Source organism: Notamacropus eugenii, chromosome 5 (assembly GCF_028372415.1).
Source record: "Notamacropus eugenii isolate mMacEug1 chromosome 5, mMacEug1.pri_v2, whole genome shotgun sequence".
Lineage (NCBI taxonomy): Eukaryota > Metazoa > Chordata > Mammalia > Diprotodontia > Macropodidae > Notamacropus > Notamacropus eugenii.
In genome coordinates, this window is record NC_092876.1 from 32194526 (window position 1) to 32215243 (window position 20718).

A 20718-nucleotide genomic window follows, 5' to 3' on the forward strand; every position below is an offset into this window, starting at 1 on the left:
GCGACTGTCTCTGACTGGGTCTCCGAGTTTGACTTTCTCTGCTCCGACTTCTGTCACTGCCGCGAACTGTCTCTGGCAGGATCTTTCGTTCTCTCCCCCTAGCCAGTTCTGTCTCTGGATGTAGCTAAGGCTCTTGCTGCCTTTGCCAGGGGGGTATCTCGAGCCCTGGATCTCTGTTCTCCCTCTGACTGGATCACTCCTCTCCCCGCCCCTTCTATCTCCTTTCACCAGGAAAATTGGGACAAGGATAAGTAAGGAGGAGCTCTAGGGTGAAAGCCTGGGTCCCTGAGAGGGGAAGGAAGGGGAGGGGGAGGGGAAGGGCTCTTGGGTCCTAGCCAGACCAGCTTTGCTGACACAGCTCCTGACTCACCCCAGGCTCCCAAGAGGAGGGAGGAAATCCCCCAGTTATATAATCACAGCTACCGCACCCCCAGTGCATATACCTGATCTTGGGCTAACCCTGGACACTCTGATTTTCCAGAGTAGGAGCCAAAGGCTGGATGCTTGAATAGGGAATGGAGGAGGGCCTGAGGGGATCCCTGAGGCAGAAGAGGATCACAGTTGGGGAAAGGAGGGTACTTCTGCTGGGGTTTCTAAGAAGGACCTCTATAAGAGGTCCTGAAACCCAGCTTCCTTGTGATCTTGGGCAGACTTGCACTTTCCTCCTCAGTCTTCAGTTTTCTCTTGTCTAATGAGAGGGTCTTGGCCTAAATGACGTCTTACATTCCTTTTAGGTCCCATGATTCCAGGACCCTGAAAAGGGAAGGGCGTCCCAGACTGGGGTGAGGGGGTGGGGAGGAGGCTTCAGTGAGAACATGCAAGGAAAAGGGAGCTGTGACGCCAGTCTCAAGTCAATCACCCTAACTTCCCTCCCTGCCTGCTGCTGGGGAAGGACCAGGAAGTGGGGACCGGGACCCAGGGAGGGTAGGCAGGGATTATGGATTTAGCCTTCCTCATCTTTACATTTCTCTTCATGCTGACCCTTCAGGCTGTCTGAGACACCTGAGAGTGGGGGGAGAGTTTCGGGCCCCTCATCTTCCTCCTCCCCTTGGGCTTGCCTGCCTGCGTCATCAGCTGATTGTGCAAGGGGGGGGTGGGGCCTGGACACCAGGGTCCAGAGTATTTTTAGCCCCAAAGGAGAAGTGAGAAGGGCGGAGCAGGTTCCTGCAACTGTGCTCTTGGTGGGTAGGGAGGGGAGGTGGCCTGACCTAGCCTCTCCGGGAACATCTGGGATCCAGCTGTGGTCAGCCCCTAGGGGAGGGTCCATGCCCTTCTGCCAGGCCTGGGAAATTCCTCTGGCCCCTTAGCCAGGGGTGGGGAAGACACCCAGACTAGGACACTTTGTCCTTTCCCCCTGCCTGTGGGGGGGAACACATTCAGTCATGAGGCAGAGATGTCACTGGGCACCATCAGAAGCCCTCAAAGGCAGGCAGACCCAAAGGGTCTTGGGCTGACACACAAACCATCCCCTCCTCCTCCCAGTACAATCCCGTGGGGGCACACACACATAATCTCATCTGAAAGCTACAGTGAGACACAATCTGTCACCTTGCCCTGTGTGTTCCTGAGTTGTCTGACACGCTTAGAAGGCTGCGATCCGATCATCAGTCACTCTCTTTTCTCTCTCCCTTCTCTCTCTCTCTGTTTCCATCTCTGTGTCTGTGTCTGTCTGTCTCTTTCTCAATCTCTCATTCTCTCAGGCCTTGGCGGTTTCCGGTCCTGGCCTCCCTCTCCCATGTTGTTCTGGAAACTCTGCCCACCTTCTGGGCCGGAAGCTTGATGATATTTTTAGATCTGCCAATTTCCGCCCCCTTCCCCTCCCCCTTCCCCATCCCAGAGGCCGTGGCCCCCAGTCCCACCCTTTCCCCAATCTCGTTCCAGAGGGGATTCCCAACAATGGTGACTGCCAGACTTCCCAAAATCGGGATTTTCCCTCTCACAGCTCCAAACACCTAACTTCCTGGCCTAGGAAGCAGAGGCTACCTGGGGTTTTAAGTATTCACAGGCCAGAGGAAGCCAATGTGGCTGAGGAGACTATGAGCCAACTCAAGTCAACAACAAACATCTACTATGTGCCTAGCACTGTGCCAAGTGAAGAGACAAAAAGCTTTTAATCGTAGATTCCACAAAGAAGGTGAGGATGCTCCCAATTCAAACATTAAGTGCTTACTGTATACACATTTCTATGCTGAAAACATCAGGACTGTCTTGAGGTAGAATGTGAGAGGAGGGGCCCCTCATAAGAAAGGGAAGGAATTTCAGGAGATATTGGGAAGGTGAGTAGATCTGATCTGGCCCCAAAGGCTAGGGGGTAGGAGGTTGTAAGGTCATCTGAGGGGTTAGAGGTCAGAGATCTGGTACTCTTAGCTGTCAGAGGTTGGGAAGGAGGGGAAAGGACTCCTGGAACCCAGAGATTTGGGAAACTTTGGAGCCAGGAACTAGTTATAGGCTATGGAATTTAAGGGGGTCAGAGGGTTGTGATGACCTAAATTTGGAAGGAGAGTGAAAACCTGAATCCTTGAGGGGAGATGGAGTTGGGGGAGTTAGAGGTCTGGGACCCTGGAGGAGTATATTTCTGCAAGACTCAAAAGGAGGGATGCTAGAAGAAATTTTTTCAAATGTCCATTTTATGTAAGGCTTGATGCTAAGCACTAGAAATATACTGATTTAAACTGATTGTAAAAAGGTAGAGAGGCCTGAGACCTAAGGGCGTAGATGCCAGGCTGGTGACCTGGTACTCCAAGGAGTCGGGCTAGATGGCTAAACAGCTAGGCCTCTGAGATCATAGATTTAGAGCAGGAAGGCATCTTAGAAATTAAGAGAGACACCCCCCTTTCCCTTTATAGAAAAAGAAGTAGGTCTAGTGAGGCTCCTGGACTTGCTTGGGTTCACCCAGCTAACAAGTGTGTGAGGGACAATTTCAATCTAGGTCTTCCTAACTACATGCTCAGTTACTTAGCCTGTATACCAAGTTCCCAAAATCTTTGAAATTATTATTGAATTTTTTTGTTTGGGGGGGGGGGGCTGGAGGATCCCTGGTTCCCTGAGGACACTAGTGAGGGAGTGAAAACTGTGGTCTTTGATTGAGACCAATTCAGTGGGGTTCATAGACTCTCCCTCTCCACTCTACCTCTAAAGCTGGGCCTAGACCCAGGAGCCTTGGTTCTGAGGCATGGTGAGGTAACACTCTGGTTTAGGGGGTGGAGCATGGGGAGCTCAGAGAGTCGTCAGGGAATGAGTCAGGAAGCTGGAATGTACCCACAAGCTCAGATCCCAAGAGAAAGACAAACCAATTCCCCTTAGGATGAGTGAAAAGTGGGGAAGGGTCTTGGGGAAGGACTTTCTTTCTGGGAACCTCTGAAGTGGGGAGAAGAGAGCATTCCATCTTCCCTATCAGGTGGCAGTGACCTTGTCTCTGGGTCCCAGTTTCACTTGTTTTGAGCTGAAATCAAGGCCCAGATCTGAAGAGCATGCTGAAAACTGAGGTTCCTCAGCTCTCTGTTTACAAGGAGAGAGGAACCCCAGCATCGGATCAGCTCCCCCCCCCCTCCCCTTACGTCACCTGATTCCAGGAAGGGCCCCCACACATACACACCCTGCGGTGGGTGAGTCACTGGGGAGCGTGAGAGCCAGCCACTATGCGCAGGTGAAAATTGGAGACCACAGGCTCACGGGACCCAAGGGAGACTTGGGGAGGTCCCAGCTCCTGGGAAGGTCCCTCCTGACCATCCCTCCCCTCCCCAGAGAAGCTTCCCACAAGTTCTAATCCTCACAGAAGTCTTCATTCTGGAAAATGAGCACTTGAAGGAGAAGCCTTCACTTGGGAAAATGAAGATTTCTGTTATTTTAAATGTGTTCGAGTCAGAGAAAAGCCCCAACACAGGCCTAGAATCAGACAGTTCTCCAACTAAGAGGCCATCTCCCCCAAAATCTGACTTTAGTGACTCGAGAAAATTTCTAAGAATGGTAGACATTGTCTCAAGAAACCTGACTTTGCCCAGTTCCCTTAGGAATTTGAGACAAATCCCTGCCCCTCTCTGTGCCTCAATTTCCACTTCTGGAAAATCTACCACTCATGATCTCCCAGCTTTCTCTTCTGGTTGTATTCTCTGGGGTTAGAGAATTTGTAAACTGGCGGCTTCTCCCCTTCTGAGTCTCTCTGTCCCTTGACATCTGGCTTTCAGGTCTTTAGTGCTTGACTGTATCTACTCTTGTGTCTGTCATTTCTGCCTCTGGCTCTGGCTCTGGGACCTTAATGGTGTTTCCAGTTCCTGACCTTCAGCTTCCCACATAGGTAAAAGGAGGGGCTTGGATCTGGGAAAGATCTTTTCAGGTCCTTTCTGGGTCTGTTTCCCCGTCTGAAAAATGAGGGGGGATTAGACTGGAAGACGATTGAGTTTCCTTCTAGGTCTTAAATCCTAGGAGTTGTGATCCAGTGACTGGGGGACCTCTAAGGGCCAGCTTTTCGCCCAGAGTAAGGTGCTGGGCCTCCCCCGCCCCGCCCGGGGGCACTCAGTCCGGGAATCGCTCCTCCCCCGAATCCTCCCTAGTCCCCGCCCTTTCCCGGTCCCCCCGCCTCCTCTGTCTCTAGCTTCTGGAGCTCCCCATGGGTGGGTCCTGGGCGGCACCAAGAGGCCCCTCCCCCAAAAGCAGTCCTTCAAGAGTAGCGCGCTGGCCACCCTCCCCACAGTCCTGGTTACGCGCAGAGCCAGAGCATCCGCAGGGATGGACGGAAGCGCCGTTGCAGGCGGGAAGCCCAAGTCCGCCGGCTTGGAACTATGCGCTCTCTACGAGGTGAGCTGCCCCCTCCCTCTCGCCCTACCCCTGCCTGCCCCCTCACCTCTCTGGAACCAGCGGACCCAGGTGTCGGCCGCCTCTGCCTGAGGTCTGGTTGGGAGGGCCGTGGCGCTGACGGCCAACGTTTCCCCTTTCGCTCAGCACTTCTGGGCACTGGGGTGCCACGGGGCTTTCTTGAGTGCAGATAGCTTGGCAGACTCGGAAATTGGAGTTCCCTCTGGGATCCGAGAAGGGTCCCTCTAGGATAGGGAACCCAAGTCTTGGAAGGGAGGTGAGGCTGCTTCCTCAGGGCATATGTGTGTGTGTGCGCCGGGGGTGTCTTGGGAGTAGTAACTGGGGTTCTTTAAGTTGGGGGGTTACTGGGGGAAACTTAATGATTCTAGTTTCTGAGCTGCCTTAGGGTGGAGTCAGTAGGGGCAAAGAGACCGGGAGACTGACGCCTGGGTCCTGGCCCTCACCCCCCCCCTTTTTAGGGTGGGGCTGAGTTTGGGGGAGTTCTCTAGAGCCTAGACCAACGCTTTAGTTCCCGGGCACTATCCAGGGGTCAGAAGTGCAGTTGGGTGGGGTTGCTCTGCTCTGCACGGCTCAGCGACCTTAGGTCCGACCGTCGATCCCACCCTGATCCTTCTCCCTCCTAACAGAAACTCCTGTCCCTGAGCCCGGAGCTGGCTTCGGCGGCTCGCGGAGAACTGGACCCCGACCTAGGCTGGGGCTCTCGAAGCCCCTGGAGTCCAAGCCTCGCAGATCTGGAGCCACCTTCACCCCCGCGGGCCCCGGCCTCTCTGGGTCCCCGGCTCCCAGGCCGTTCTACTAGCTTGGTGGAGGGCCGCGCCTGGGTGCCCCCGCCGCCGGGCTTTGAGCCCCTGCCGCCCAGAGCCGTGCCAGCCGTCAGCACCGCGCCCTCGGAAGTTGGTTCCACGTCCCCGGTCGGGGCAGCCTCCTCGTCCAGATACAAGACGGAACTTTGCCGGACCTTCTCGGAGAGTGGCAAATGCCGCTACGGCTCCAAGTGCCAGTTCGCCCACGGGCCTGGAGAGCTGCGGCCAGCCAGCCGCCACCCCAAATACAAGACGGAGCTGTGCCGCAAATTCTTAGCCATGGGCGCTTGCCCCTATGGAAACCGTTGCCATTTCATCCACTCTCCACACGAAATTCTGTCTGTGGTGTCGGGTCACCCGCCCCTCCTCCGCCAGAGTGTCAGCTTCTCTGGGATCCCCTCTTCTCGACGCCGGGGCTCTCCCACCCTGAGCCCTCCAGGTCTGCCGGACCTGCCTTCCCCCTCGGGCTTCTTCTCCCCTCCTTCCTCTCCGCCCCCACTGCCCACCGCCCCCGGGGAGGTCCCTTTCTCACCCTCTGCCTTCTCTGCTGCCCCTGGTCCAGTGCCCCGGGAAGCCACGGTGGGAGAAACCTGCTGTCCCTCCTGCCGCCAGACCACGGGAACATGGGGACCCACAAGGGATGCCCTGAGCCTGGGGCTGGGGCTGGGGCTGGCCCGAAGCCCTTCTGCTCACTCCCTGGGCTCTGAGCCAGATGACCAGGCCAGCAGTGGGGGAAGCAGCCTGGGGGGGTCTGACTCCCCAGTGTTTGAGGTAGCAGTGGGGGGCGCTTTTGCCCCCTCTAACTCACACCTCCTGGCCCTGACTCCTCCCCGGCGGCTCCCCATCTTTAACCGGCTCTCTGTGTCTGACTGAACACCCCTGTTACTCCAAACTTAACTGAGTAGGAGATCAGGAAGTTCCTCTCCCCCATTGCCAGCTGTGCCCAGATGTGGAGGTGCCTCATCTGCTTAGCCCCCAGAGCATTCACCCATTGCCTAGTCTCCCGGGGCAGGTCCCTATGGCGAGCAAAAACTCTCAAAGAGGTGTTCTGGGGGTGGGTTTTTAATGTAGCATACTGAATCGACATATGTGTGTATACATACATACATATGTACATATATGTGTATATATACCTACATATATGTATGTGTGTATATATTACAGTGTGTCCCCAAAGTCTTAATTCAGTTGTAAGCATTACTAGGTTAAAACTGTACTGTCTTTGAGACACCCTGTTAAGAGGGGGGTCAGAATAAGAGATACCCCCCCTTTCTTCATGCTGTGAAAAGGCTTCCCCAAGTCTCCCCTGGATGGGGATCTCCCCAGCCCTGGTGCTCAAATCCTACCTAACCAGACCAAATCCAAGTCTCCCTGCCTCACCTGGGGCCCCTTATTTATGGTGACGACATTATTTATTCCTACGGGTTTTATAGTATTTATATATGCAGTCGTTTCCTCTCCCTTTTGTCTAATATTGGGAGGTTGCTGCCACTATAATATATATTTGAAAGGTTATTATATATGTGTGTATATATATATAGCTAAACAAAAAAGAAATCTCTCTATTTTTGTTTTTTGGTGGAGTTTGTTTTTTAATTAAAACTAATACAGTTCACAAAAGAGTAATCTTATGTGTGAAAGGCTGTCTTCTTGTCCGTCTCCTGAGGTTCAGGGGTGGGGAGGGCTGTCCTGAGACCTAGGGGGCCGGTCTAGCTGGTTCCTAACTCCTCTGGCCCCAGGCTAGGGCGGTTCCAGATGAACTCACCTAGGAAAGGAGGGCACCCCCTCACCTGAAGAGGTGGCCCAGGTGAGGTCACCAGGAAGGACTGGGGGTGGGGAAAGGGATTGACTACAATCTTAATAACAAGCTCAGAAAAGGTTGTCCGGGCTCGGCCTCCCTGCTCTGCTGGCTGGGTCCTGAGTCCCTCTCCACAACGCCCATTTCTTCTATCTTCCTCCGGGCTGATACCTGCCCTCCATACTTGCTGTTCCCATCCCTCAGCCTTGTCTGTATCTCTTTGTCAGTCTCTTGCTACAAGTTTCAAGGGGTTTCCACCTTCACCCCTCTTTCGTCTCTCATCCCAGCCTTATCTCTAGGGCTGGCGTGTCTGTCTTGGAGGGTCTCTCTGACTTGCCCTCCCTCCTGAGACTCTCAGAAGCGTCTCCTCGGGTGTCCGAGGGATCCCAAGAGGCTTCTCGGGGCCTTTGGGGAGTCCGTGCCTCTGTCCCTGCCCTCCCGGTGATTCAGGAACCTCGTGGTCACATGAAATACTGGTAAAGCGATGAACGAGCACAGCGCCCAGCACAGAGGCGCTTCATAAAGTCCCCTTTCCTGTAACTCTGGTCCTTCCCGGTCAGTCTGCGCCTCCGTCTACTTCCTGGTGTCGAAGCGGGGGTTCCTCCCTTCCCCGTCAGCCAGTAGACTCTGGTGGAGCGCCTGCGGCGTACGGGTCCTGCGCCAATAAAGGCTGGGCACAAAGGCAGACGGCACCTGCCCTCCGGGAGCTCCCAGTCTAACCCACCGACGGCGGGGGAGGGGGTGAAAGGGTGCGGGGTCTCTGCCCGTCCTCTTCGCTCTCCGAGGCCGTGGGTGGGGACGGGAAGTTTCCGTCTAGCTGGGGAAGGAGCATGGGGCGGGAGGGGGGATGGGGACGGAATGTGCCCCTGCCCAGGCTGGGCGGGAGGCTACGTGTCAGTGACGCAGGGGTGCGTGTGTTTGTGTGCGCTTGTGCCCCGGAAGCCCCGCCCCGACTCTGGGGAGGGGAGGGAAGAGAGGGGCCTCCGATGCCCGTATAAGGCCTGAAGGCCTCCCCGGGGGCGGGGCCTTGCGTCAAGGCCGCGGACCCCGCCCCTTCATCCGAGAGGCTCCATCGGGACCCTTCCCTGGGCCTCCTGTGACCTTCGGCCTCTTCTTCTGGGAAACCGGAGGGGGCGGGGGAGCGAGTCCCAGAAACGCTGGGGTCTAGAAAGAGCCCCGAGATCTGATACGAGGGGACCGAGTGACCCTCAGGGAGTCCATCACAAAGACCGTGGCTGCCCCCTCGCGGCCGCCGTGCGGAACGGCACCTCGTCCAGCCCGCAGGATCCCGGGAGCGCAGGAGCCCGAGGCTGCGAATTCACGCCTAGCCAGGACTCATAATTCTCTATTAAATTTCAAATATAAAGTGGGGGAAAAAGTCTGTGCTCCAGGTGAGGATCGAACTCACAACCTCGGCATCGCTACGGCCGCACTGCTGTATAAGTACCGCGCGCTAACCGATTGCGCCACTGGAGCTTCGGCGAAAGTCCCGCGGAGCGGGCCCCTTCAGGCTTATCCACGTGACCCTTCCTCTCCCGGTTCTCTTCCTTCTTCGTTCGTCTACTCGTTTCTTGCGCCTGCGTGACGTCACACGTGACGTCCCTTAGATTCCTCCCCAGAAACTTCTCCGCCGCTCTCTAGTGTTCAGCGGGCGCATGCGCACACCCAACCCCCGCCCACATCCCCATTGCCCACATTACAGCTCGCCCCTGCCCCCTGCCGGCCAATGAGAAAAACGCCCTTCTACACCCTGTCGCCACTGGCTGAAACAAACCTAGGACGGGGGTCGGGAGCAAGGAGTAGTGCTGGGATGTCCAGGTTTAGGGGACGGAATTGGGTGTTCGGGTGCCCTTCGTCCTGCGAGTTGACAAGTAAATGGGAGGTTAGGGTTGCCTGGAGGCAGGTTGCCCCTAGACCTGACTTAAACAGGGGCGCTTGGGATCCTTCTCCCTCCTTATCTGTGCGGTTGTCCCACATCCCCGAGAGTTGGGCACCCGCCACGTGGCGGCCCCGGGCACGATTTGGGATTTCGGACCTCTGAATCTGAAGGGAAAAAAACCACCGCAGAATTCTAGACTCTGATGCTCCGCCCCCGATCCTCTCCCCCCTCCTAATTACTTTGTATTATTTTTGAATAAGTGAGATGTTCTGGCAGTGATCTCGGCTCGGTCCCTTCACTAGAATGCAAACCCCTTCCGGGTGGAGACTGGAGCTGTTTGTGTCCCCTAACCCCTGGGTACTTAGCGATCGATTACCCACCCCAGGCTGAATGAATGGAATTAACGAGGGAGGGTTTTGTGTAAATTTCAGAGGTGAAAACGGAAACTTCTCTTTCCGCCCCGCGGCGGCTATCTGGAGACCTTGGCGGGTGCTCGGAATTGTTCCTGCCTTATCTCCGAAATTACTTTGTCCTTTCTTATCTAGTGACTTTTACTCACCTCCCTCCCCTGTGTAATCTCCCGGTGAGCCTGGATGATTTCCTATATTTTATAGGGTCAGATCTTTGTAGAACCAGCGCCTACCACAGTCGGTGGAAAGGTCAATACGCACGGGACACTAAGCTAAGGTTATAAAGGAAAGCAAAAAGTCCCGGTCCTCGAGAAGCTCACAATCTAACGGGGGAGATAGACAAGGAACCAACCAATGTACGCAAGGAAGCTCTAACCAGGATAACTAGGAAGTCACAAACAGGGAAAACTCTCGAATTTGGAGGAATTGGGGGATTCTTTAATCAGTCCATTATCTAGCTCTCAGGGAGCTCAACTGCCATCCTGATTTAGGGTTACGAAATAAATGCCAGGTGAGGGGGAAGGCAGGAAAGCATTAGCCACTAGGAATCTTGCTACGTAGAAAGCACAACTTTTGAGTTGTGAAGGAAACTAGGAATTATAAGATCCGAGAATGACAGCGCCCAGCCCGTAGTAGTTGCTTAATATCTTAAAGTTGGTGCTGGTCCTGATCCATAGGAAGCAAGCTGTCAACTGTACTAAAACTTAAATTCTTAGAAATCCTGGGTTCGAGCCCAGCCTCTTCCAAATAGGGGAAGGGTGATCCTGGACAAGTGCCCCCAGCAGCTATGGGAAGAAAGAAAAAGGAATCTTCGTAGAGGCTGACGGAGATGGATGAGACACAGAGACCCCTGGGAGATACAAAGAAACCAGTAGAGATGCTCTGGAGGGATCCAGCATGACGGACTGAGGCTCCAGAGGTTCCCCCCCCCCCCGCCCCCCACCCTCCGCTAGGCAAGCTCAGATCAGGTCTGTTCAGTGACTCAAGGCTGGGAACTGGGGATCGGAAGGGGGGAGTCCCAGGTCCCTCCTCCTCCAGTTCCCACGCTCTAGCCCCGGGAACCCCGGGCTACAAAAGGGAAGCTTTTCCAGCTGTTGGAGGGAGGAGGGAGCCTCTGGATCCTCCGCCTTCCAACCACTGCACCTCCAGTCCAGTCTGGGGCTGCCCTACAGCCCGAGAAAGGGGGCGGGTGAAGGGGCCTAACTGGCCCCCTCCTGGCTGGACTTGGCCCAAGCTGGGGTAGTGGGCGAGGTGGTGAATATTCATGAGGCATGTTAACCCCCAGTGGTCTGGCTAGGTTTAACCCCACCCTCTCCCGAGTCCCCTGCAGGCGGGAACAGGATGTCTGGGCGGGAGGGGGCGGGGATGGAGAGGAGGGGGCGGGGAGGAGCCAAGCCCCCCTGCCTGCCTGCCTGCCCGCCTGCCTCGTCCCCTCCTCCCGGCCCACAGCTGGAGCCGGCCCCCCTCCCCAGATGTGGCGCCGCCGCCGCCCCCCGGCCGGGCCCGGCCCAGCGCCCAGGGACTGACCGACCCACGGAGGGAGACAGACAGACAGACAGACAGACTAACGGCTGGCCGTCAGCCTCCCCGCGGTCCTGCCCCTGCCCTGGAGTGTTCCCTCCTAGCCCGCTCGGACCTCCGGCCAAAGTCGGCCCGCCTGGGCCCCTCGGCTGTCCCCGGGACGGACACTCCGGCCCCCTCGGGTGGCCCCGCTCCGACTCCCCTTTCGGACACGCGCTGCCGGCTGCTGCAAGCCCCGGTCCCGCAGGGGTTCCGGGGTCTTGGGCCCCGCCAGCTCCCCTGGAAGAAGGTGAGATCTGGGGGGCGGCAGGGGGGAGGTGGCTGGAGGAGGCGGGGGAGGCGTAAAGGGGAAGCGGAGGGAAGCGGGGGAGGGGCGGCTCCTGCCCGGGAACAATGAACAGGGGGCGAGCTGGCGGGCGGGGAGGGGGCGGGGCCGGCGCCGGACCCAGGAGAGCCCGGTTCCCCCTTCCTCCCGGGCCCCCTTCCTCCTCGGCCCCCTCCTTCTCCTCTCCTCCCAGAACCAAGGGATGGCTTGGAAGTCGGCTCGATCCCTGGGTCCCCTGGGTGGACGTGGGGACTAGACTTCCCTAGTGCCTCCTCTTAGATTCAGAATCCACACCGACATCCCTGCCCCCCCACCCCAAGCCAAGATCGGGGACCTTTGTGCAGATCCAGAGCCCAGACACATTCCTCTCTGTCCAGATATAGGCTTCTCCAGTGTTCTGGCTCTTAGAACTGATCCCTGGGGATCTTGGAGGGGGCAGACATAGGAAGTCCCTTAAATCGTGTCTTGATTCCAACAAGAAAGGAATGGTCTATTCATCAGGGCTTGAGTCTGGCTCCATTCTCTGCTCAAAGGTAATAATATGGCTGGGGTACAGCCGAAGTTTATGGTTGGGGGCTTGTGTTCACTTCTCAGAATCCAGAAACACACCAAAGGAGACAAGAATCAGAGAGATAGGGACTGAAAGAAAGACAGAGGGATGGAAAGAGGGAGGCTCAGCTGGGACCCTGGCATCTTGCCTTACAGCCTCCTCTTTTCCTTTTCCCTGGGGACCCTCCAAGGCTCCCGCCCCCGCAGCTTTTCCCAGCCCCTCCCCCCAGACACACACTGCCTGCCCCCCCTCTTTTCCTCTCTCCTCTCTGGCCCCCTCTCCCTTCCCCTCCCCTCCTCTCTCCCTTCCCTTCTCCTGTCTGATCATGAGGCAATTTATTTTCTCCTTCAAAGGACAGCAGAATAGAAAATAGAAATCTTACTGTCTATCTCTGTCTATTTCATTTTCCCTTTCTTTCCCTATCACAATCTCTCCTTCTTTCTCTCAGTCTCTTTCTCTCAGGGTCTTTCTCTTTTCCCTTTCTTCTGCCCAATTGATTCCTCCCCTTCCAAAGGCCCATCAGCTCCTCACTCCACTCCCAGAGAGACCTTGATGAGGAGGGGAGTGTGTATGTATGTGTCTCTCTGTGTCCCTAAACCTGTGTGTGTTTCTACTCATCTCTGCCCTAACCTTCTAACCATCTTATTCCTCTCACTTTCTTCAAATGTCAGTGGCCTCTCTCCTTTCTGCTGCCCCCAGGACAGTGCTTTGAGATCTGCCAGCCATGCCTGAGGGAGCTCACCGTCTTACCAAACCCAGCCCTACCCCAAGCCCTGGGTGTAGCCACCGAGGTGAGAGGAGTGGACAGATTATGGCAAGCATGTTTGTGTACCAGATGATGGTGCAAGGGGGATTGTTTGAAGGGGAGTGTGTCAGATGACCCTGGAAACCTGCTGAGTCTGACCTGGTCATTTCTTTCAACAGAACTTCCCCCAACTCTGCCCATGGCCTCCCCCCGAGGATCTGGAAGTTCTACATCTCTGAGTACTGTGGGCTCTGAGGGGGAGCCTCATCCAGGCCCCAGCCCAGGCCCCAGCTCCAGTCAGGCCTGTTCTGTGCCAGCCCTGGAGCCCCCACCAGGTCCCCCCATCCGACTGCACCTGACTCCCGTGGGGCCTAGAGGGGAGCCAGGGCAAGGGACCAAGAAGCCCTCACACTTGGAACGTGTGGTCCGGGAGATTGTGGAGACAGAGCGGGCTTATGTGCGGGACCTTAGGAGCATTGTGGAGGTGAGGGGGGATCCTTCCTCAGACTCCCCAAATGGAAGACCATCCGGGTCCTCCAGAAAACTCTTCTCTCCTTTAATTCTCCCAGAAGCCCTCTTGGGCCCATACCTTGTGCTTTCAGCCCCCTCCAGTTCCTACCCCAGCTATCAACCTGGCTTAGGGGTAGGGGTATTGGAGACCTGGGTTTCTTCCGTTCAGGACTACCTGGGATGTCTGGTGGCTAATGGCCCACCTGGGCTGAATTCAGAACATCTTGGGACCCTCTTCTCCAACATCGAAGACATCTATGAGTTTAGCAGGTCAGAAGAGACCCAAATGTCTAGGAATTGTGGGGCACACTGCCAGGAAAAAACCACTCTCATCCACTTAGACTCTCATTAGAGTTGGTCTCTGGACAGAACTCCTCTTTTAGCTTATGGGGATCATGTTACACTGTAACCCATTGTCCCTTAACAATGACATGAAGCTAGATAACATACTAGGGCTGCTCCATTTTACAGATGAGAAAACAGGCTCAAAGACATGAATTGATTTGCTCAGGGTCATACAGCTACTAAGTGTCTGAGGAAGTATTTGAACCCAGGCCTTTCTGACTTCAATTCCAGCACTCTAAATACCATGCTAGGGGGAGAAGGACAATCAGGGCCTCTATAAATGACCTTCCCATAAGATCCCTTCTTCCCAGGAGTTAATATCAGCTCCAAGAACTGAATTCCTGGACTCTGGATCTGGGGGGAGCTGGTATAATTGCCACTTGATTCAGGGGTGACAATATGTCTGCCTGGGTCTTGGTTCTGAGGCATGGGTATAATGACTCTTGAATATGGGGGTGCAGAGATCTCAGAGATTTGGGAGAGGACAAAGGGACCTCCCTTCAAAATGGGGGACCTTTTCTCACAACCTGGGGGTTCCTGTTGTGACCCGGACCTCCCCTGTCCCCACTCCCTGCCCTACAGCGAGCTCCTAGAAGACTTGGAGAATAGCAGTAGTGCCCATGGCATCGCTGATTGCTTTGTTCAAAGGGTAAGCAATGGTTAGATGCTAGCAATACACACTCATTGGGAGTCGGGGACCAAGAGGAAAGGCAGGTCCCCAGAACCCTGGGAGGGGGTAATCCTGAGAACAGAGGAAGGGGATTGAGAAGGGGCTGGGATTCCAGATCTGTGTGTGTGTGTGTGTGTGTGTGTGTGTGTGTGTGTGTGTGTGTGTGCGTGTGTGTATGTGTGTGGCATTTGTGTAAGGTGGGAGAAGGCAGCCAGCTAGGGTCCCTGCTGACCACACTCATTGCCTACAGAGTGAAGAGTTTGACATCTATACGCTCTACTGTATGAACTACCCAAGGTGAGTCCATTTTCTCTTCCCCTCTAGCTCCTCTTGGAGCCCCTTGGCCTCTAAATGCCATCATTTTTCCTTTCCTGACCCTGTATGACATTTGAGAGTGGCTGTTGAAAAGCCAATGCCCTCTGTGATCTAGCCTCCCAATCATTCCCTCCAGAATCCCATCATCCTTTGTAACTCCTGTGACTTCTGCCCCTCCCTAGCTCTATGGCCTTGCTTCGGGACCTATCCCTCTCCCCTCCTGTGGCCCAGTGGCTCCAGGAACGCCAGACCCAGCTCCGACATTCACTGCCCCTACAGAGCTTCCTCCTCAAACCTGTCCAGCGCATCCTAAAGTATCATCTCCTACTGCAGGTGGCAACCTGGGCCTGGGGACTGGGCATGGGGAGAGACAGGATAGAGCTAGAGGAATACTCCCTATTATTAGGTGAAACTCAGGGCTGGCAGGGGTCAGGGAGAGAACCCAGGAGAATGGCTGGAGGGACAAAGATTGGCTTTGTGGAAGATGGTTCTATTGGAGACATTTCATAAGACCCTGCAGTGGGCTGGGGAGAGGGAAACCCTGGCCTTGGTGACTTGATGGGCCAGCAGCAAGTCCAGAGTGAATGAAAGAGGCACTGCAGAAAATTAGAACATGACAAGAAACCCAGATCCAGGCACACATAGAGACTGAAGATGAGAGACTCTGATCCCAGACATGGAAGGCTGGAGATTTGGGGAGACAGTGGCTGAATATTATTTCCTTCCTTCCCCCATTCCCTCTCCACTCAGGAGCTGGGCAAACACTGGCCAGAGGGAGCTGGGGCAGAGCAAGTCCCTGGGGGCCGAGAAGTGGTAGAAGATGCCATTGTCTCAATGACTGCGGTTGCTTGGTACATTAATGACATGAAGAGGAAGCAGGAGCATGCGGCTCGCCTGCAGGTGGGTGGAGGGCTTGGGGAACAGGGTAGGCTGCCTCTGGGAGTCTGGGCTTGGGGCCGCCTGCAACAGAGTCCTGTTCCTGACCCCTGCTTGTCTGTCCATGGGTGCCCCCCTCAATGGACGTCCATTTGTATGTCTCCATGTGTCATAGGAAGTACAGCGGCGGCTGGGGGGCTGGGGGGGCCCGGAGCTAAGTGCCTTTGGGGAGCTGGTCCTGGAGGGCGTGTTCCGAGGTGGGGGTGGCCCCCGACTTCGGGGGGGCCAGCGTCTCCTGTTCCTGTTCTCTCGGATGCTCCTGGTGGCCAAAAGGCGAGGGCCTGGTTATAACTACAAGGGGCACATCTTTGTGAGTCTGGGGCTTCCCCGGGGGGGGGGGGGGGGCGGTGCGTGAAACTGGAGAGAAAAGGAATCTGAGTGGGTCCTAGCAGGGGTGAGATCCCTGAATGGGGAGGGAGACAGAAGGCAGGATGCCTGAGTCCCTAGAGGCTGGGGGGGGCCAGAGACCCAGGCATCTTTGAGTTCTCTAGGCAGTGAGGTCAAGAGGTCACCCTGCCCAAAGGAGGCAAACTGTCCTGGATTCTCTGGGGTGGGAAGCTGAGAGCCTGGGTCTCAGGATCTCTAGGACAAGGGATTGGGATTAGATACCTGGGGAATGAGGAAGCCAGGTGGCTGTAAGATCTGAGACTCAGGATCCCCACGCACACACCCCCAGTGCTGTAATCTCTCTGTGAGTGAGAGTTCCAAAGACCCCCTGAGCTTCAAGGTGGCTGATGTGACCATCCCCAAGCACCAGCACCTGCTGCAGGTAACCAGAGACCTGGGGGGCCAGGGCAGGGGGGAGCCTCCCCTGAGGGCCTCTGCCCCTTATGTGGCTTCTTTTCTCGCTCCATTCCCGTACCCCAGGCCAAGAACCATGAGGAGAAACGCTTATGGCTTCATTACCTTCAGCGCTTAATAGTGGAAAACCACCCAGCCTCCATTCCCCCTAAGGTGAGGAGGTCCCTGCCCTGCCTGGCCCCTCACCCAGCCAGCCTCTGGCCCCTCACCCAGCCAGCCTCGCCTCTGGCCCTGGCCAGAGGCACTTGGAGAACCCCCTCTGCAGCCATTTCCCTTGGTCTCTTTCAGGCAAAGCAAGTCCTCTTGGAAAATACTTTCCACTGTGAGTGAGAAACTTTGCACCCTCCCCCTAGGGGATAGGGGTAAAGGAGGGGGGATAAGGTGGTGGCTTTGACTCCCCAGACTTCTATTGCAGGTGCCCCTGAAGGCCAGCCCAGCTGTGAGCCTCTAACACCCCCACTTGGGTCCCCACGCCTCCCTGAAGGCCGGAACTTCACCGGCCGAAGGACCACAGGTACAAAGACCACTCAGGTGGCTCCCCCCTCCAGCTTTACTCCATCAGTGGACTCAGGACCCCAGCACTTCAGCTTTCACCTCTGGATCCAAGGACCTATCCACCAGGGACCCAATGGGTCCATTCCTCAGCTAGGACCTGAGGTGGGGGAAGGCAAGGCAGGGTGGAAAGGCAGACAATGACCAAGTGCTCTTTCCCCACAGACCCCTCCCCATCTCTGAACAGCCCCTCAGGGGCTTCCCCAGGCCGAAGAGGCCGAAGGCAGTCTGGTAAGTGGAGGGCCCAGACAATTGGGGGTGGGGGCTGGGATGGGGAGTGGGGGGGGGCAGCTAGCCAGCCACCCCAAGTCACTTATGTTACCCCACCCACCCCCACAGAGCCAGCAAAGGAGTCCCACATCATGTTTCCACAGATAGGTCAGTGTCCCCCAGTTCCCTCTGGGGCTGGTTCGTGTGTGTGTGTGTGTGTCTCTCTGTCTCTGTGTCTGTCCTTTGTCCTTCACTGTTTCTAGATGGGCTGGAGATGTATATATTGGTAGGGGATCCGGGAACTTACAAGCAGAAATTAAGGGTTTTCCTAACATACTTTGTTCTCTCTTCCAGCTGGATCCAGGCTCAAGGTAAGAAACATCACCTGTGTGCCAGGCATGTAGAAGCCTGGCTCTCTAAAAGGGTGGGCGCTGGACACTGGGCACCCCTCTGTGCCTTGCGGTCTCACTGTTTACCCCTCGTAGCATGCTGGCAGTGAGGGGGAGCTGTTCCCGATGTCAGAGTCCCTCTGCAAGGCCCCAACCCCAGAGTCGGCCCTGGTCCTGGCCTCAGGAACCCCTGAAGACCTGGAGGAACCGGCTCCTCCAAACCTGGACCCCCCAGGGCTCTCTATCACTGAGGAGATCATGGAGCTGCTGACCCAGAGAGGTCTTCAGGAACCAGGGGTGAGCCAGTGGTAGCCCTGGGTCCTTAATAGGGGCTGGTCTTGGGTGACCGATGATTGAGTCCTGTTCAGACATGGATTCAGGACCTGTACTATCTGAAGACCAGGTGTCTGGCCCTAACCTTTTCCCACTCTTTCCTCCAGCTTTCACCCTTGGAAGTTCCTGAAGCCCCCAAATTTCAGGAGGAGTCCAAGTCTGCAAATCAGACAGAGAATGTTGGCCCAGAGACCCCAGCCCCATTAAGCAGAGAGTCTTCTGAAGAAGAGAAGGAAAAACAGGTGGAAGACCGAGGGCCATCCCCACTCCACATCCTAGAGGGGCTGGACAATACTGAAATTTCCAGCATTTCTGAAATTCCGGGCACTGCAGCCATTTCTGACATCCCCAGGCTTCCAGACATTCCCCAAATTCCCAGTTGTGAGGACAGCCCCAGAATTTCTGACCACTCCTTAGGACAAGGGGAGCCCTGCTCCCAAGCATCAGCTCAAGATGAAGATTCAGATGCTACAACATTTGGAACGACGGGTCATGGAGCTGAGCCCAGACAGGACAGCCAGTCATCCTGGATGGAGGAAGATGAGGAAGAGGAGGAGGAGGAAGAGGAGGAGGACACAGCAGAGCAGTCTCCCACTTCTCCCAACAAGACTGGAAATTTGGAGCCCCCAGAGTTCCACTCCTGCTCAGAGATCCGGAGGGCCTGGCAGGCCATGGAGCAAGGGTCCATGGAGGGAAGGAGCTCCCAGGGCAGCATTCTGGAACCGCTATTCATCCTGGAAGAGTCTGATTTCAGGGGAAACTGCAGAGTGGGTTCCCTGTCCCAGCTCCTTGTTGGTGGGGATGGGACCAGGAATGGGGATGGCCCCAGTGGAGCCGCTGGTTCAGAGAGGGTGGCCACACGAGTCCGGGAGTTAGCACGTATGTACAGTGACCGAATCGAAAGACTCCAGAGGGCAGGGAACCAGGTGTCTGTTGCTGGCTCCCGGAGGAGAACCCGGGGCCTGGTGCATTCCCACCAACTCCTGGTTCCCCCAAAGGAGGAGGAGGAACTTCAGCCTGGTAAGTCTCCCAGAACCAAGGAATCAGAACCCTTGGGCAGGAGGGCAGGTAATGGTCAGTGGCAGAGGTGAGGGAAGGGAGGTGGAGGAAAGAGGAGAAAGGTGACTCTTCCTCTGTCTCTCTCCCTGTAGGGCCTCTCTCCGCTTTTGGCCATGTCCTGGTTCGAGAAGTGAGCTTTCCCATGGCTTGTGCTCATGCTTCTGTGGCTCTGGTCCCTGCGATGCGATCCCATGCTACCGCCCCACTGGTCATCCAAAGACCTGAGCCTCTCCCTGCTGGGAAGCATTGCCCCACTGAGGCTAGTGGACTCCTAGACACTGAGGCCCCCAAGGAAGAAGCCTTGAACCTCCCCGTTCCAGAGGCTGTTCTGCCTGTCCGCGAAGCCCTGCCCCGAGTTCTGGCCCCAAGCCTACCTCCTCAGGGACGCCAACTCTTAGGGTCGAGTGCAGCTGCCCTGTCCAGGTACTTGGCTGCTTCTTGTATCAGTCAGAGTCTGGCAAGGAGAGGGGCAGGAGTCCTAGAAGGGGAGGCTCCTCTGGCCTGGAGGCCCTCCCCGGCCAGGGGTTCCTGGGCTTCGGCTCCTTCATCCCGAGCCCCATCTCCACCACCTGCGGCTCGGCCCAGTTACTCTACCACAGTCAGCATCCGAGTAGGGGGTGGAGGACGGCTGGGTCCAGCTAAGGCCCAGGTCCGCCTGAATCATGCCCCTCTGCTGGCCTCCCTGGATCTCCCAGGGCAGCGCCGGGTTCAAGGCCCTACTGAGGCCACTCCTAGAACGTGAGCTGAACGTAGGTGTCCTGCAGACACAAAGTCAGGCATGGAGCCATGCCTAGGTCTCCAAAACGAAAAGACTTGAAAATATTTAAGGCCCTGAGAAGACAAGACAAGATCTGGACGTTTGGGTCCTACTTTGGAGCTGGCTTTGTGCCTCAGTTTCCCCATACACTCTCCTGTTGTCCAATCCAGAGGTCTGTTAGGCCCACTAAGTGCTTTGAAAACCCACAGGGGGCTGCCTTTAATGTTATTAATAATTAATGTTATTATTTTCTATGTTTGCACATTCCTTGGGTGGGGGCATTTACAGTTGTACAGCTCCGTATAAATCCTGTCAACCCTGCCACCCTTCCACCAAACCCTTTGCAGGAAGGAAATTCTCTTTTAAGGGCATAGGGCTTGGGGATCTGGGTAAGGAAATACCCCATATTCCACCTAACCCCCAAACCCCCTCTATCCTAGCACTGATTCCAGCCCCTCACTTCCTCTCCAGAAACACAAAGTCCTTGTTTTGAGAGGACCAAGCCCTCCACCCTCCAATAAATGGATTTAAGCTGTTTCATTGTTAGTGACTGGATCTGGTGGGGATGGTATTTGGTTTTAGGAAGATCCTGGTTTGAGGGCAGAGACCAGACTCTCGAGAAGACTGAAACCCGGTGTAGTGGAGAAAGTTGGATATGGGCTAGGGGACTTGCAGGTTTGAAACCTGGCTCAGCCGTGTATCCACGCAGATCTCATGGGTCTGAGAGTCCTCACCAAACAAAGAGTAGGGCTAGAAGAGATCTCTGAGGACCACAGATTTGGAACTAAAAGACACTTCAGAGTCCAACGGGGAAAAGCCCCACCTGACTCCAGACCACTCTGTTGCTTTTTCAGAGGAGACTAGTTAACCTGTCCTCTGGAACGTGGGGAGATGTTGTTTTCTCTTCCAGTGCAGAAGGTTGCCTTGGAGAGGCCCGAGTTCTAACGTGCCTCAGATACTCATTAGCTATGTGACCCCTGGGTCACTTAACTTGCCAG

At 55.8% G+C, this 20718-nt stretch overlaps 2 protein-coding genes and 1 non-coding gene across 5 annotated transcripts; 2 read left to right on the forward strand and 1 right to left on the reverse strand.

Moving 5' to 3' along the window:
* Positions 1–4609: 4609 nt before the first annotated feature.
* Positions 4610–7241, forward strand: ZFP36 (ZFP36 ring finger protein). The gene is made up of 2 exons (XM_072608384.1): positions 4610–4794; positions 5439–7241. The coding sequence occupies exons 1-2, from the start codon at positions 4726–4728 to the stop codon at positions 6486–6488; spliced, it is 1119 nt and encodes a 372-aa protein (XP_072464485.1). The 5' UTR covers positions 4610–4725; the 3' UTR covers positions 6489–7241.
* Positions 7242–8796: 1555 nt separating this feature from the next.
* On the reverse strand, positions 8797–8889 carry TRNAI-UAU (transfer RNA isoleucine (anticodon UAU)). Its single transcript is given in 2 exon segments — positions 8797–8832; positions 8852–8889. It is a non-coding gene; the product is annotated as a tRNA-Ile (tRNA).
* Positions 8890–11950: 3061 nt separating this feature from the next.
* PLEKHG2 (pleckstrin homology and RhoGEF domain containing G2) lies at positions 11951–20260 on the forward strand. 3 transcript variants are annotated; one of them, XM_072608375.1, is made up of 19 exons: positions 11951–12081; positions 12798–12889; positions 13023–13327; positions 13523–13623; positions 14281–14347; positions 14619–14665; positions 14866–15016; positions 15434–15583; positions 15735–15929; positions 16296–16388; positions 16487–16573; positions 16709–16742; positions 16836–16934; positions 17138–17203; positions 17312–17350; positions 17537–17553; positions 17668–17868; positions 18012–18924; positions 19056–20260. In XM_072608375.1, the coding sequence occupies exons 2-19, from the start codon at positions 12823–12825 to the stop codon at positions 19703–19705; spliced, it is 3282 nt and encodes a 1093-aa protein (XP_072464476.1). In that variant the 5' UTR covers positions 11951–12081; positions 12798–12822; the 3' UTR covers positions 19706–20260. The 3 variants fall into 3 exon arrangements, with proteins under 3 accessions (XP_072464476.1, XP_072464478.1, XP_072464477.1); XM_072608376.1 differs by having other exon boundaries at positions 11962–12081; positions 12770–12889; XM_072608377.1 differs by lacking the exon at positions 17312–17350.
* Positions 20261–20718: the final 458 nt, after the last annotated feature.

Bases quoted from the DNA above. Each gene is read 5' to 3' on its own strand.
- PLEKHG2 (XM_072608375.1), top strand. From the start codon at position 12,823: ATGCCTGAGGGAGCTCACCGTCTTACCAAACCCAGCCCTACCCCAAGC. The intron at 13,328-13,522 runs GTGAGGGGGGAT...TCTTCCGTTCAG, and splicing joins ACCTTAGGAGCATTGTGGAG to GACTACCTGGGATGTCTGGT. The intron at 18,925-19,055 runs GTAAGTCTCCCA...CTCTCCCTGTAG, and splicing joins GGAGGAGGAACTTCAGCCTG to GGCCTCTCTCCGCTTTTGGC.
- ZFP36 (XM_072608384.1), top strand. From the start codon at position 4,726: ATGGACGGAAGCGCCGTTGCAGGCGGGAAGCCCAAGTCCGCCGGCTTG. The intron at 4,795-5,438 runs GTGAGCTGCCCC...CCCTCCTAACAG, and splicing joins AACTATGCGCTCTCTACGAG to AAACTCCTGTCCCTGAGCCC.